This window comes from Sceloporus occidentalis, unplaced genomic scaffold (assembly GCF_023333645.1).
Source record: "Sceloporus occidentalis isolate IW3139 unplaced genomic scaffold, rSceOcc1.0.p SCAF_1, whole genome shotgun sequence".
Lineage (NCBI taxonomy): Eukaryota > Metazoa > Chordata > Lepidosauria > Squamata > Phrynosomatidae > Sceloporus > Sceloporus occidentalis.
In genome coordinates, this window is record NW_028316981.1 from 163,650,514 (window position 1) to 163,668,307 (window position 17,794).

The following is a 17,794-nucleotide window of genomic DNA, read 5'->3' on the forward strand; positions in this document are numbered from 1 at the left end:
TATAGTCCTTGTTATAACTGTATTGTTGTTGCTTGATATTTAGTGTGTGTGTGTGTGTGTGTGTGTATTTTCCCCTCTCTAGCCAGAGTCAATTATTGTTAGTTGATTATATGCTATGTTATACTTTTACTATTATTATGTTATGTATTATATTTTATAATTTGTATTTTTTTTTTGCATTTCTTTCATACTTTCTTCATTTTTATTTTAGTATTATGATATGTTTGTATTTTGTTTTAATTTATTTAATATTAGTTGAGTGGAGTTGTGCTGGGGAGGGAAGGGATTATGACCTTTATTTATTTGTAATGTATTATTTTGGTATTGTTTGAATTGTGTTGTATTATATTGTACTCCTCTATTGTTGTAACCCACCTGGATTCCATGTGATTGGGTGGGGTATAAATAAATCTGCATTATTATTATTATTATTATTATTATTATTATTATTATCTTACTGTGTCATAGATAGTGGCTCCATTCACACTAGACAATTATAGCACTTTTATTCCACTAACTGCCATGATTCTGTCCTATGGAGCCCTGGGGTTTGTAGTTTGGTTGGAAGCACCAAAGGAGTTCCCTTGCCAAGGATCCTAAATCCCCCTTCCTCAACTACCAATCCCAAGATTTCATGGGGTGGAACTATGGCAGTTAACATGATCTGTTGGAGAGGCAGGATAAAAATTATTATTATTATTATTATTATTATTATTATTATTATTATTATTATTATTATATAATTCAGTAGCATGAATGGGTCCAGTCATGGACCAATGAACTTATTTCTGGTCTGTGACTTTTTTATATGTACTTAGTCATATCATTTCCATTATATTTATACATTAATCCATTTTATAAACAAAAAAATCCAAAAGGAAATTAACATTTAAAATATACATTTGAGGGTATATTTTCCCCCTCAAAATATGAATTTCTACATTTCTCCAGAGGCAGATATCTGAATGTTCACTCAACAAACACATTTCTAAACACAAACAAAAATCCACCAAACGGTGATACCTTTATTGGCCAACCGAAATGCACAGTATACTTGTTGCAAGCTTTCGAAACTCCACTGGCTTCTTCATCAGGCAAAGTGTTACAAACCAAACAGGAGGGGGGGAAATGGAGATGTTAGTACGATGGTGTATCGGCTAGCCAATAAAGGTATCACTGTTTGGTGGATTGTTGTTTGAATTTGCTAAATGGCCAACACAACTACCCCTGCACATTTCTAAACTGACATTACCTTTTCAAATACCCATGCTTAAATGTGTGCTGACATTTTTTTAAGCTGAAAAATACATCACAACATTTGGAAAAATGTGAGGAGGCAATTATGTTCTGTACATCCAGGAGGCAAGTGACTCAACTGAGTTTATACTAGAACGTGCAAATATCAAGTTATTACAGCATCTGTTATTGCAGGTTGACTACCTCTGCCCTAAAATGTATTCCTGGCTTCACTTTACTCGTAAACATGCGGGGAGGGGGGGGTTCCCTCCTGGTATTTTTTATTCACTCTTTGAAACAAGAATTTACAACCACCTTGATCAACTATTAGCCAAAAATAGACACAAGGCAGTTCTGTGTCTTTTACTGTTCAAACTGTATGAAACTGAATGAACAGAAAAGGCAGACTCCCTCCTTCATTGCTATATGTCAGGGATGGGCAACTGTGCAGGACCTAGGGTCCTCGCTCCCACCCACCGGGCTACACTGGCACATTTCGGTGTGCCCAAAGTGATGCAATGTCTCTTCTGGTTACCATTTTAGCTGATTTTTGGCCAATTTAAAAAATGTCTTTATTGTTTTGGGAGGGAGTGGGCTTTGGAAGGTCAGGGGAAGTAAATTGTTATCTTTTGGTATACATTTTGGGTCATTTGGGATTAGAAAAAAAGTTACCCAAAAAGTTTTGAAAAAATATTTTTGAGTCAATGGTGTGTGTGTGTGGAGGGGTCTTCAGAAGCCACATTTAAGGGCCCCAAGAGTTGCATGTGGATCACAAACCTCACTTTACCCACTCCTTCCCTATGATTTTACTATACAAACCTTCTGATCCACCTTGGTCTTACCACTACTGAAAAAGCAAGGCCTAAATGTGCCTAAATATTCTTATCTAGGGTCTAATGTTCCAGTGTGGATCCTTTATTCAACCAATATGTTACTTCATTTCCCCTTCTGATTTTTTCTTTTGCCGTTTAAGGACAAGGAATTACTCCTCAGGTTGCCTGTAAAAAGATGCTAGTGAGTAATTTTGGGTTTGGGCTGCTTCTTTTTTTTCCTTCTCTTTTTTTCCTACAAGTGCCTGTGCCCGTGCATGTGTGCTTACCTCACAAACAAACTACAAAAGACAGGAGGGAAGGAGGAAGAGAGAGAGAGAGAGAGAGAGAGAGAGAGAGAGAGAACGCCAACAGGTTGATCTGGATTACCTCAACCGTCACACCCTCCTCACTTTATGAGCATAGCAGAACAGGTGTTTGTAATTCATTAGCCAAACTGAGCTCAGCACAGACAGGAGTTGCATCAAGGACGCTGCTTCCCAACGTGTGTCGTGTTGTCTGTTTCACTCGCTGCTAGCTGGCCGAAAGCTCCCTGGAGATCCTCCATAGCCACCATGACTAGCCGGTCCCGGGACTTCAGCAGCCTCAGTGGCAGCTCCCTGACTTCTCCAGGAGCCTTCTGTCACAGGAGAAGAGAGCGATCCTATTCCCCTTCTTCAAGATATGGGGCCTGTCACAGCCCCAACAGTGGTGATACCAGCAGCAGGAGAAATTTCAGCTCTTCGAGCCTCACCGGATACAGCCGCCACGCTTATCCCAAAATTTCGGTCAACCAACGGCTCTTGACTCCGCTACACCTGGACATTGATCCCTCCTTCCAGGAGATCAGGAACAAGGAGAAAGAGGAGATCAAGACACTCAATAACCAATTTGCTGCCTTGATTGGGAAGGTAAGATCAAGCTGCTCTTTATGTTAACCAAAGTGCAAGCAGGCTTGGGCCTAGCCTGACCTGTGGATGTGGGAGGCGGCCATAGATCCAGAATCTCAGCTGGAAGATTTAGGGATGATAATTTTCACATCATCAGAATTGCTCTTGCTGTTTCACTTTTTAGATGTTCTGCTCCAGACATGGCCAGCCTTGATGCTAGCCTTTTAGTGTATTTTTTTAAAAAATTGGATTTTATTTCTAGTGCTAAATCCATATTGGTTAGGAGTCTAATTCTGCTACACTGCAGAAATAGAGCAGTTTGACACAACTTATACTTTTATGGCTCAATGTTATTGAATTCAGGGATCTGTAGTTTATTAAGACACCAGAGCTCTCTGAGAGGGAAAACTAAATATCTCACAAAACTACAGATCCCAGAATTCCATAGCATTGAAGCATGGCAGTCAAAGTGACGATAGAATGCTTTATGTCTTCAGTGTGATGGCAGACTCAGACAATTGGAAAATATCCCGTCTTCAGGTAATGTATGTATGGGGGGTGGTATCCTTGCTCTGTGTGATGTAGGGAATCTGTTGTATTCATTCACTACAATGCCTGGCCTTTAAATAAGATAAAAACAGTTGTAGGCTCTTCAGTTCAGGAAAGAATGTAGCCTCAATGGCAAAACAAGTTCTGCAAACAGGAAGACAGACAGGCGCAGTCTTACAAGGGCTACCTAAAAACTTCTACACTGACATGGTACAGAAGAAAAACACCATTGGGGGCAGGGGATGAAAAATTGTAGTTATAAGGAAGAGAATTGTGTCACATGTGATTCACAAATAACGTTACAGGCACTGTTGACAATGTGACTATGTTATTCACAGAGGCCCATCCCACATAGAAGTGAAAAAGCAATTGGCATGCCAACTGGAGGGGAAATTGCATCATATCTGGATGGGGGAAAATCAGTTAGAATAGTGATGAAATTCTTCTCCAAGGCTGTCCACTGGATACCCATCCTCAAGAATATAGCCTATGCTACACATTTACATGATGTTTATCATATCAATTCAGCTGTCATGTCCTTTTTGGCCTATAGTTTGTAGAGGATTCAGGTGATTCCTTCAGAACAACTAATGCCTCTTCTAACCATGCAAACAGGATCTCAGGAGTCCTTGGGAGGAGGTAATAATAGCTAAACAAGTTTAATGTCAGTTGAACATACATCCTAAGAATTTATTAAGAAATAAATATGATTTTGCTGGTGAGAACCAACCTTTCCCTTACACCATAGCAGTCCCTTGAATGGTTTTTGTTTTGCCCTACCAAACGTTGCTGGATTTTTAATCATTCTGAAGATGCTATAGAGCACTTATTCAATTCAAATCTGAATGCTCTTGTAAGCTAATATGCCACATCCCTGAATGAGTGTTGTGTCTGTCTTTCCTATTTTAAATTATTATTATTACTGCCACCTGTAATTTTTCTATGCCAGAAAGGTGCAAGAATCTAGCATTGGTTGAATATAAGTTACCCTTCCCTCTTCCCATACCTTTTCATCTGCCAGTGTTGCAACAAGATTAAAAACAAACCAACAAACCACTATGCAGAGCAAGATTCCAGTTTTGCAGTGGGGCTGGTGCATGATTTTTCCTGTTTTTCTTTTCCTTCCCCATCCCTCCTTCCCTTTGTGTCGTGCATTTCTAGATTGTGAGCCTAGGGGCAGGAACTGCCTTGTGCTTATTGATCACTCAGTTGCTCTGTCAGCCTTTCCAGTTGCAGAGTTTATATAAATGCTTAAAATAAACACAACAGTTAAGGTGACCCACTGAGAGAATAGAATTCTAGGCTGTGCCATTCCGTATTGTGGTGGAGTGTCGTATGCTCCAGTGTGTGCCCAAGAAAATAGTTTCATCACTGTTGTGTACAGAAGCAAAACTCTAGCACATCACAAATAAAGTTGTAGTATAGACACATTTCATATGGTCTAGGTTACTACATGTTGTTGTTGTGTGCCTTCAAGTGATGTATGACCCTAAAGTGAGCTTATCACGGGGATTTATTGCCAAGATTTGTTTGGAGTGAGTTTGCCCTTGGCTTCTTCTGAGGTCAAGAGAGTGTGACTTGCTTAGGTCACCCAGTGGATTTTAATGGCCATGCAGGGATTTGAATCCTGGTCTCCCAGTGTTCTCTTCCCACATTCAAATCATTACACCATATTGGCTCTTGTATTACTACATAAAGGAAACTGTTTATGTTTGCTGTTTATAAACATGGCATGCACATCACACCTGTAGCCTGTGGTACAATCCAGAATTTTCTTTCGTCTATTGTCTATCCTGATAATTGCATTCTGTATTTTTCCAAAAACCCCAGGGCAGCTAGGAATAAAACAATATCGGCATTGGCGTCATCATCATTATGATCACCCAAACAGAAACATCAGATAAAGAACAATGTCAATAAAACAGACCAGCCATTGAAACATTAATCCAGTTAAAAGGGAGTTGTGACCAAACCAATGCAACAAGTAAGAATTTGATGCCAAGAGATGCAATGAAAGTACTGAGCAAAATGGGCTTTCTATAATTTGGTTGCTACCATTGAAAAGTCCCTCTACCCTACAATCTTGCTCTCTCTCTATCCCTTGTCTCTCTCTTAGACACAACCTGTTTAAAACCAGAAGGGGTCTATGCCTACAGAATGACTTCCAGTGAAGATCATTGCTGATGGGCTGTTTTGTGTTTAGAGATGTGGTCTTTCATATATGAAAGTCCTGGGCCAGTAATGGATTTGAAAGGCCAAATCAAGGCTGGATTTAGGATGAACATGGACTGACAGCCACCAGAATTTTTCAAATATCACCATTGTTCCTTCATGTTCTGCATAACGATTTGTTCATTGTGGCCAGTGAGGTCTTTGGCAGATAGCATGTGTCACCTTATGAAGTGAAGCAAAGATCTAGTTACATTCTTATTGTGTTTGATGCTTTAAACAGAGAAAAAGAAATGAATGACTAGCATAGACTGGTCAGAGAGACACACACACCTTTAGATTTTACTGGAGTGAAAGCCTTTAGACATTCGAAGTGGAGATGTCACTGTGATAATACACAGTCTCTCCTGTGATGAGGTGTAGAGCAAACCCACAAGGAAGACAAAAGATTGTTTTCAAAGCACAACAGTTTGACTGCACAAGACAGGTTGCTGCAAAGCCCTCATGTTCTGTAAACAGATGATAATTTCCTGCAGGATTGCTTCACAGAGATGTCTAGTGTGGGCAGCAAGTGCCAATCCTAAATTTTAAAGTGAAGTGTTACACGCACACATTGGTATCACTGTCTCATAATTTTAGGAGACAGTTTCTATATCCCAGTTACGTGAATACTACACCCAATGTTTATGATATGCAAATAGATGATTGTGCAGACATGTTCTGCTCTGTGTATTAAAATGCAAGATAGATACAAGGCAAAGAAATTTTGATCTAGTCTTTTCAAATGCCAGTCTTGACAATGTAATCATGCATGCTTTAAAAGTTTATTTTGGAGCTAAGGCTGTACTTGTTTAAAATTTCCTGGAACACTAGGAACCATAATGGTCCTCTTCAGGGTAGTTTTTAAACTGTGCTCAGGGACTCTCACAAAATGACATCAATTTAGGCATTAAAAAAAAACCCTCACTGATGAGATGAGCAAATGATGCACCCAGCTGCTGCTGTAGCAATTGCAAAAGATGTACATCCATCATAATAAAATAATTATCCAGCAGTCGACAATGTCTTTGTCTTTGGAAACCCTCTAGTGACCTTGTGAAAGTCCGGTGTGTGTGTGTATCTAAAAATATTTTACAGGAGGAGAATAGAAATCCAAAAACACCAGCCAGGTAATGTTGTGACTGTGATGTCTACAATTAAGCCTAGATAAATAGTTTGGGAGTATTAAAAGCACACTTTTGTACAACTTCAGTTGATCCTCATGATCTTTATCAAATTAAGACATTAACTGCCTGTAGGTTTCCGTCTTGTTTTGCTCTCAGTAATCAATGTGGCTAATTTTGTGTTTATCATTCCTTATAACCTGTCATTTGGTGAACCTAGGTAGAAAATTCATCATCCTGTTGCCTGAAGGCCAGTTTGCACAATAATTTCTTGTGGAACAAGGAAACACATTAGCTGAAGAAGACAATCACTGATACAGTGGATATCCATTTCCATGATTGTAGAACCACTCCATCTTCCAGTTGTGACCAGTTCACACAATGTATTTGTACCTATTTGGCTGGGTGTCTCTGGAACTATTTTAAGTATTGGGTTTGGAGGGAGATCTTGTCCAAATGAGCCTTGATGACTTGTGGCAAGTCAACCTTAATTCTATTTGTATGCAAAGGGATCTTGCAGCACTTTTGAGACTAACTGAGCTTTTGTACACTTGGTCTACTTTCTCAGATGCATGGAGTGAAGTAGACCAAGGCAACAAAAGCTCATGCTACAGCTTCCTTCACACAGTCTCAAAAGTGCTGCAAGATTCCTTTGCATGATATTCCAGGTGAACATGGCAATATCTCTGAATTCATTCTATTTGCTAAGCTGTTTATCTGATTGTTATAAGGAAGCCATAACCTTCAGTTTGTAAGACCAGAGTAGGGCAATCAATGACCAGGGATCTTGGAGATATTTCATTCATAGGGTCCCCATAAGCTAAAGAGGCGGAACAGATGAGTACGAAAGAGTGGCCTGAGTCTGCTCCAGCCAGAAGTGGGTCAGAACCCTGCTGTCCATACAGTCTACTCCCAAGGTGGGCCATGGATCCAGGGGCCAACTGGCACCACCTGAAATCAGACTATCCCCGGCTCCTTTTTGCTCCAGTCCTAAAGACTTCAGCATGGCTTCCAGCCACTTTGGAGGCATGTATCATTTCATCAGCATGCCTTTAGTGTGGCCAGAAGCCACTTTGTTTGGCCTGTCTATTCTGGCCCAAACTTGATGGCAAACAACAACACCTGATTATTATCTTTGCATCTTATCTTTCTATCAAATGAAAAGCTGACTGTACAGTTCTCAGTATGTAAACTGAGCATTCTAACTCCAAACATTTAATAAAGTTGTTGGAGGGAAAAAAGACATTATTTCCTCTAATCACTTTATGATCCAATGCTAAACATTGCTTGCTATATTAACAAATGGCATGGTATGCTTCAGCTACAGTGCAATACAACAGTGTTACCATACCAAACTGGGGGTGCCGCTTAAATTCATTGTATCCATATATATGTTGAAAAATTTTCTTCCATCTCCAGGATGAACCGGTAACATGATTTCTGCAGCCTTAATGTTGTACTAGCCATTTTACACAGTATTTCAACTTTACAGGATGAAAATAATTAGAAGCACATGTCTTGCATACATGACTTCCAGCATTTGATCCCCAGCATCTTTCCAGTTCTAATTCACTTCAGTTTCCTCCAGATCTCCAGTAGCCAAGCTCAAAATGGGTCCTTCTCCATAGCTCAAAAAAGCCCTCTACTAGCCAAAACTGAATTTTGGCCTACAATAGAACAATGACTGCACACAAGGCAGATTTGATGGCTCCCAATAGTATTTAGGAAGAATTTTGCATGCTCCAATTTGCTATACTGTATGTTAAGTTTTTAAACTCCAAGCATAAAACTAAATGTGTCAGTTATATATGAAATTTGAGCAAGAATTAGATCACAGAGTTAACCACTTTTGGTGAGTCCGGGGCCCACTTTTCTCCCTTTGGTGTTCTTGAGGTCATGCATGATTGTCAGAAATGTCAACTTTCCCTTCCCCAATGGTAAATGGCCAAACGTTCACTCCTCATTTTGATAAAATCTGTTTGTTTGTTTTTTGTTTTTCATGTTAAGCAGTGTAGAGAGGAGAGCCAGCATGGTGTAGTAGTATGAGTGTTGCGCTGAAGACCAATGATAGATTCCCCACTCAGGGATGAAACCCACTGGGTAACCTTGGGCAAGTTACACTGCCTCAGCCTCAGGGGAAGGCAATGGCAAACCTCCTTTGAACAAATCTTGCCAAGAAAACCCCATGATAATTTTGCCTTGGGGTCGCCATAAGCAGGAAACAACTTGAAGGCACACAACACACATGCAGTGTTGAGAGATCCTCTTGATTTGTGAGAAGGTGAATTTCCACGACTGAAGTGGGTGACGTAGGGCAAGTCCCACTCTTTCAACCTCAGAGGAAGGCAATGAATAATTTTTAAATACATTTTACCAAGAAAACCCTGGCAAGGTTATTCACCCTCTTTGGATTAGGAGCTGTGAGGAACAAAACAGTGTTGAGAACCACATGCAGCACCAGCTATGGATTTTGACCATTTTAAGGATTAGGACATCACATTAATCCTATTCACACACTGTATTATCTAGTAATAGATCAACTAAACATGCACAGAGAGGAATCCCCTTGGGTATAATCTGCACTGCAGAAATAACGCAGCTAGACATGGCTTTAAGTGCCATGGCACAATGCGGTGCAATTCTGTATGGGATTTCCAGTTTTATGAGATATTTAGCCTTCTCTTTCAGAGGGCTATGGTACCACAACAAACTACAAATCCCAGGATTCCATGGGATGGAGCCATTTAGCCATATAAAGCAACATCAAGATGCATTATTTCTGCAGTGCAGATGCAGATCTTGTCATCACTCCATAAGCAGAATAGGATTCTGAAGAAGAGAAACCTGTTTGTGCCTGGAGGATTTCTACACAATTGGAAACCCTAATTTTACAGGGTTTTTGACATTCCATATGAGAAGAGGACTTATGCACTCCCTTTCTCACATATATGCTTAATATAGGCTCAGTACAATCTCCGGATTGTTTGTGTGGATGGTGCCATCATTACGCAGCACCGTCCACACAGCACACATATAGATTATGTCACACGCATGCCACGTCCAAACAGGGTGGCGTGTGCATCACATAACCATGATGCCACAAGGCAGAATTGGTGCCTTGGCAGCGTCACAGCAAAGAGCTTCATTTTGGAGCTCCTTTTTACTGCGGATCATTGCCAGGGCCATGCGGTTGCCACGGCAACAATAACATTTAGGAAAAATTGTGCATGCTCCAATTTGGTATATGTTAAGTTTTTAAACTTCAGTCATAAAACTAAATGTGTCAGTTATACATGAAATTGGAGCAAGGATTAGATCACAGAGGTAAGGAAAAGAGAAAAGGGTACAGAGTGGATAGGAGAGAGAGATGTATAAGGAGGGGAAGAAGGAAAGTGGTAAGAGATCAAAACGAGAACAGATAGGAGGAGAGATTAGGGTGAAGATGGGTAGAATAGTAGGAAGGGAGGAATGAGGGAAGAAAAGTATGGGATAAATAGATAGGTCTATGTTCTAGGAGCATTTTTATTATAGATGGAGTTAGGAATAATACAGGATGAGGTAGTGGTTTAAGATGGAGGTGTAGGCTCAAGGAGGTTTCTTTCTTTTGTTGTATGTGTTTTGCTTTGGAGTTGGCTCCAGTCCCTCCAAGTCTGCGCGTGTCTCTTTAACGGGAGATGTTTTTCAGTTTGTGTTCTTTCCATGCTTGTACAAGGCCTTGCCCAATAGGATAATAATCTTGCTCTAGGTGCCATATAATAGGATTAACAGGAAGGAACTTATCAAAAATCTTTCCTTGGTTATTCATAGGTAATTCCAAACAAACATTGGAAGCAAGAGCTGATGGTAGTAATTAAATTTAGGAAGAGGTTGCCAAAAGAGGGGGTGAATCGTCTATCATTTGCAATCTTTGAATAAAGAGCAGCAGATGATCTTTAGAAAGATAATGACTAAACATAGGTTAGCAGGCATGTTATCACAACAATGTGGGCTGAAGCCAATAATCAAAGTTGTCAGACTTTGTTTGAGGAATGGAGAGAATTTTAATGAAAACTTACCTATGAAGTTTGCATTGAGATTTATGGGAATGCTGGTTTCTTTTCTCTAGAATTTTGTTAAGCATGTACCACAGTTTTTCAATTGGAATCAATAGGAGTATTGCCAATGAATCTGATTACATAATATGATATCTTTTTGTTGTTCAGACAAAAGAGTTGATTCAAATTATAAGAAGAGGTTCCAGTGAAACATTAGGAAGGGCTTCTTTACTGTAAGAACTGTTCCATGGCGGAATAGATTACTTCAAGGGTGGTGGATTGGAGGTGTTTAAACATTGGTTGGATAGGCATCTTTCAATGCAAGCCTACCCAAGGCCTACAATTTTCAGGGGAGGACTGAAATCCAGCATTCATATTTGGGGAGGTTTTGTGCCATCATTATGCAGATGATACCCAACACTATGACTGCTTTCCACCGCAACCCATTGAAATTGTTTCAGTCCTAAACCAGGGCCTGTAATCACTAATGGACAGGATGAAAGTGAACAAACTGAAGCTCATTTCAGATAAGACACAGGTGCTTCTGGTCAATTAAAAAGCAGCTCAGGGAATAGAAATTCAGGCTGTGCTGAATGGGATTATATGCCTGCCGAAGACACAGGTCTGAACCTTGGATGTGTTCCTGGATTCAATCTGAACCAGGAAGTTCAGGTTATAGCAGTGACCAGGTCTATATTTGCACAGTTCTATCTAGCACCCTTTTTGTGCAAAATAATAATAATAATAATAATAATAATAATAATAATAATAATAAGGTTTTTGTGCAAATAAAATGACATGCAAATAATCACAAGCAAAATCTCCCTTAATCTCTTGTAATCTCTTGTAATCTTGCCCAGTGAAGAGAAAGCTTGAAATTCTTCATTCTTGCCTGTGAGAACAAGATAAGTAAAGATTTATATCTCTGCGCTGGAAGCACCTTCAGTTGTGGTGAAAAGCCACTGTTAACATGTTGAATTCAGCCTGAAGTTTGCTCATTTTATGCCACAGATAACCCATATTCAGAAAGTTTTGCAATGGGCTTCAAGACGCAAATACAAGATGAATTCCATGTAACCATTACAATCCTTTCCCATGAGCATCTCAACATGTGGTGATACAGCTGTAAGAAGTTAATAGGAGGTTATTTAAAACCATGGCTGTGAAATTCTGGCAATGGAATGGGATCCCCCCCCCCCCCCACTCTCTCTCTTTCTCTCTCTCACTCACACATGCAGATTGAGTTTCTCTTATCTGGAATTCTAAAATCAGAAATATTCCAAAAGTGCAAAACTATTTTGACCTCTGCTTTCTGATGGTTCAGTGTACACAAACTTTGTTTCATGCACATAATCATCAAGAAATTGTGTATACAATTAACTTCAGGCTATGTGTATAATGTATATAGAAAGCATAAATTATTATTATTATTATTATTATTATTATTATTATTATTGGCTATCAGAGCTATAAATGAATTTCATGGTTTAGATTTCTCCAAGATATCTCATTATGTGTATCCAAATATTCCAAAATTAAAAAAAAAAATCCAAACCACTTCTGATCCCAAGCATTTTGAATATGGAGACTCAACCTGTGTGTCTGTGTATGCTTTACTATATTCTCATTCCTCCATCATAGGGAGAGGCCTTCCAAGAGAAACGGGGTTTCTCCTATTAACACTGTGATATGGAAAAATCCAGTGACAAGTGGCATTTCTCACACTGCTTCTTCATATCCCCTTCATATCCTTCAGGACCTTGGACAACATGCAGGCTTCGCTTCTATTGTAATCCTTGAGAACCATTAGATTGGTTTGGACTGGAGAGAGGGATTGCTAGCAGTGGTCCAATGCCTATGCAGTGTTTTACTGACTGGAATGCATCCAGTCCCATTTCCCTGGGCTACTTGATGGAAATACGTTTAATTTATTACTGCTCTTATGGGTGGGGGCTGATCTTATATGGTTGACACTCATTAGTGATTATCCCTGGCTTTGGTTTAGTGTTGTTGATGTTTTCTTGTAACGCACCTTGAAGGGGAAGGCTTTTACCTTTATGTTTTAAGGTGGCCTATTAAATGGCAAATGAGTAAGAAGAATAACTGAGAGGACCGACATTCTGCCTCTCTCTCAAAGAATGAGGAAGGGAGAGGCAAAGTTTTGTCTCACGTAAAGGGAGCTTTGACTAATACAGAAAGAGAAAATCCAGCTATTTCTTATGTTGTGCAAGTGAAAAAGAATACCAATCTCTCTCTACCAAGCCCTTTCCAGAGAGATCTTGAGATGTGGGGGGGAGGGACAGCAGAGTTTCTCCCACTGCTTCTGATCTTTATCCAAACTGGTGTGCAGGTGAGACAAAGATCTCTTTTCTCTCTCTCAAGCCCTTGAGCAAACACTGAGGGGAAGACTTGAGGTCTCTTTTCAGTTTCAGTGCAGTTTGGAGATGGAAATCAAAAACAGGAGAAACTCCAGGTTCTTCCCTTCTCCAAACTACAGTGCAAAAAAAAAAAAAAAAAGTCTGTCAGAGGCAACTGAGTCTCTTCCTTCACAGCAGTGGCAGTTGGTGGTGCTGATGTCAGTAGGGAAACGTAGATCCATTTCTGGCTTTTCTTTGAACTTTAAAGAAACTATCCAAGGTGCTGAACCTACTTTTGGGATAATGTTCAGGACCTTGGACAATAACTTTAAAGCTCCCACCACAACTGCTTGTCCAGAGAGCTGGCATGAGGGTGGTCCTCTTCAGTGAGTCGGAAAGTAGAATTGTGGGTGCCTATCCCTTCTTCCCCCCCCCCCCCCCCACATGATGTCCATAAAGTAATATTGGTCCACACGTTTTATTCCCCACTTCAGCAACTATTATACCTATGTTTGAGAATCCATGGCTATGGATCATTCATGACTCAAATAATTTCTTTTTTATTTTATTTTATGTTTTATTTCTCTTGTTTGAAAAAGTAAAATTCAGGGAATATTCAAGAAGTGAGTCCATTCCTTCCCTCCCAGCAATGTTCTGTGTTAAGCCAACCACCATATTGGAAGCAATTTCAAATTAGCCATGACATGCCAAGATAGATTTAGGGCTGCTATTTGTGGAATAGCAGCCATTTATAAACTCACTGCAGATTGACTACAGTCATCAGTAATATTCAGCTGCACAGTTAGACATGCTTTCACCACAATTACCATACTTTCCAGTTGCAGCACAGGTTGCACTCATGCTCACAATCCTTGTGTGGCCAGAGGCCACAGATGATGGGTTCTCACCCACAAAGGACTGTCTGAATCAAGCTTTAGTCTCTCCTCCTTTCTTTTTCCTTCTTTAATCCTATAATGAGATGGCTCCAAAACAACTCTTAAAAGAGAGAGTGTTTCATTCCTTAGCACAGTTCCTATGTCTGTTGGGGAAAGTATGCATGTTCACCTAGGCCTGTTACAGACTGCCAAAATAAAGCTGCTTCGGGTCTCTTTGGAGGCATGCTGTTTAAATGATGCATGCATCCAAAGACTCCGGAAGCTGCACCAAAGCTGCACTCTGGTGCTTAGGAATGGAGTGTGGCTTTGGCGCGACCTCCGGACTCTTAGGACCCATGCATCATTTAAATAGCATAGCTCCAAAGAGACCCGAAGCAGCTTTATTTTGGCAGTCTGTAACAGGCCCTAGATTCAGAGGTTTTTTTGCACTGTCCCCTTGGGGAAGATGCTTCTCACTTATCTTCAAACCATATGTGTTAGGAAGCATTTAATCACGTGGTTCTCATGGAGAAACCTGTTGTACTTTTGGAGGTATAATTTATAGTTCCAAAAAACTGCATAAATGCATAAAGGTTTTTAACCTGTGCTATTGCCTTTAAGATCAGTCTGAGGTTAGCAATAGTGCACTGAACGAGGTGAATGAAAACGGAAGGAAATAATTAATAATAATAATAATTTGTTTTATTTATATACCGCTATTCCAAAGATCATAGCGGTGAACAGCAAGTAAGCTAATTAGCAAGTAAGCTAATTTGCCCCCAACAATCTGGGTACTCATTTTAGCGACCTCGGAAGGATGCAAGCCTGAGTCAAGCTTGGGCCCTTTTGCTGGTCTTGAACTCGCAACCTTGTGGTTTCGAGTGAATGGCTGCAGTACAGGCATTTAACCACTGCGCCACCAGGGCTCCATGTTAACAATGGGATGTCCAAAAAGAGTCAGTGTCTGATCAGGCAGAGGAATCTCCAGCCCATGACTTTTCTCCAGGCCACATACCCTTTTCTGCCCCTGTTCTGGAGTATTAATACTATTTTCTCCATTCTGCTCTCTCTCTCTCTCTCTCTCTCAGCTATGAAGCTGATAGAGAGAAACTTGGGGAAGGAGAGTACCTATATGGCAATGTTGTTGTTCTCGTTGCTGCAGTCACATCTTGTCACATTGGCCTGTTATTGGATTGCAGCTGCAGTAACCTCAAAAGGAAAAAGGTTTACCTCCACTGCTGTTGATGAGCGCTGACTCTGACTCATTTGCTCACACACACAGCTGCTTTTTTGTGAGGACTCCATGTACCATTTTAGCTTCTGAAGATTTTTCTGCTAGGGATTACCATAGGTTGTCCCTTTATCAACAGATATGACTCAACAACACTAGTACTGCTAGTTATTGATCTCAGGCTGTAAATATTTGTTTTATAGAAATCAAACCTAATTATTCTGTGCTTGAGAAAAGCATAGTATATCAAAACTCCTGATAAAAATTAGAACTATTGCCTCTTTTTGGCCTCTCCCTTCCATTTTCTACCTTGGTTTCAAACCTGGAATTTCTTGATTGGCACAGATAATAGCTTATTATTTGTTTTCTTAGTACAATGGACATGGCAGAACAAATCCACTTCAAGTCCTCCTTCTCAGCATCTGTGGTTTATTTTACTGTTCTTTTGGGTGTATGGTTTCATTGATCTCTGTGGGGCTTCCATGAAGCAGTGAAAACACCATTCCATTCCTCCTCCATTAGGGATGGGTTATGGCTTGTTGTTTTTTCCTTTCTGTGAAAATATGTATTTAGTGCTTGCATGCTATCTGATGTAGTGGTCAAGCAATCATTTAAATCAATATGCCAAGGACAAGTGTTATATTTGTGTCATATTAGTACTGTGTTGATGTAATTTCCTGGGAGCTCACCATGGACTGGCAACCAATGACACCAGTCAACAGACCCCCACTTTGAGCAGCACACTTGTATATCGTGGTACTGGTTGAGTATTCCTCATCTAAAATGCTTGGGACCAGAAGTGTTTGGGATTTTAGATTTTTTTTATTTTGGAAGATCTGTATTTTTATATATAGAGAGATAATGCAATATTTTGGAAATGGGACCCAAGTCTAAACACAAAATTCATTTATGTTTCATGTATACATTATGCACATAGCCAGAATGTAATTTTATACAATATTTTAATAATTAGATGTATAAAACAAAATTTATGCACACTGAACCATCAGAAAGCAAAGGTGTCACTATCTCAGCCACCCATGAAAAAAAGTGTTGGTTTTTGGAATATTTCAGATTTCAAAATTCTGGATAAGGGAGACTCAACATGTAGCAGTTAGCCTGATATAACATATAGTTGCTTACCTATGTAGTGCTAACAACATGCCTGGCTCAGGCATATCAACTGGGTAATGCTACATCCTTTTTAGAGGGAGAATTACTGCCATGGCATCCTTCTTAGTTAATGGACAGGTGGAAAATGTGGGCGCTGCTGCTGACATCTTGCCCCCTGTCACTTTGGATAGAAGGAGTGCTACCTCCCCCAGGAGGTGTGCTACTGCTAACTCGGATGTGAGCAGACAGCATTATGCTTCTCGTCTCATGTGGCAGAAGAGCATAGGCCACTCCTGTGGAACATACAGTCTGAAATTTAACAAAATAGGTGTGGAAACAAAGGACAGGAAACAAAGAGGGGGGACAACTTTCCTGTTTAGTTATATCTAAGGGAGGCTTTGTTTTGATAGAGAATAAGGAAGACTGAGTGGCTACACCAAATGTTCCACAGAGAAGGTGATGGTGGTGGTGTTTTAAGAAGGAATGTGAAGGAACTTAGAGGGAAAGCATGATGACGGTGTCCACAAAATCACAAAATCACTTCCAGACATAAGCATCACACAGAGAGAAAAATTTGAGAACCAATTCCAGTTTGGACTGATCTGATCTGTGACTTCCACTCATATTTAGATCAGAACATATATATTTATACACTATGTTGCAGGCTTGCCAGACATTTTGATGTAGTTCTCAGCTCAAGGAAAGGCCTAAAGTACATTTTGAAATGCATGTTTGGTGGAGCAAAAATATATTTACAAGTTTATATTTTGAGGAAATGTGTATTTTTAAAAAATGAAAATTTATAGGCAAATCTTTTTACAGATGAGCATTGTTGTTGTTTTTTGAGTCAATTAATGCAGCAATGGGATGGATCAGCATTAGAAGTAAACACATTTGAAAGTAAAATGGTCCATAAATTGGCTGATTCACCTTCAACCCTCAACCTAAAATAAACTTAATGGTCCATAGTGGGATTCCTTGCAAATCAGGATGCATAGGTTTAACTTCATGTCTGAACTATGAACTCAGTGAACTTCTGAGCTGACATACACAGGAATGTGCTTTGGTTGGCTGATGAGTCATGTATCTCCCATGTTGCTGTTGAGCACCTTCAGCTCATTTCCACCTTATGGCAACCTTAAGGCAAACTTATCATAGGATTTTCTTGGCAAGAATGTTCAGAGGAGGGTTTCTATTGCCTCCCTCTTCGGCTGAGACCGTGTAACTTGCCAAAGGTGACCCAATGGGTATCTATGGCTGAGTGTGGGTTCAGGCCCTGGTCTCCAGAGTCCTAGTCCAACAATCAGACCATCACACCATATTGCATCTTCCTTAACAAACATCATTAGGCACAAAGACCATCAGAAT

At 40.0% G+C, this 17,794-nt stretch overlaps 1 protein-coding gene across 4 annotated transcripts in view; it reads left to right on the forward strand.

Annotated features, from left to right (window-relative positions):
- The first annotated feature begins 2,620 nt into the window (after window positions 1–2,620).
- The window catches only part of LOC149322622 (uncharacterized), a 48,419-nt gene continuing 33,245 nt past the window's right edge, over window positions 2,621–17,794 (forward strand). For all 4 annotated transcript variants that reach the window (XM_089508736.1, XM_089508745.1, XM_089508755.1 and 1 more), the window contains exon 1: window positions 2,621–2,956. In XM_089508736.1, coding sequence (XP_089364862.1) covers window positions 2,621–2,956 — 336 coding nt within the window. The remainder of the gene's footprint in view (window positions 2,957–17,794) is intronic.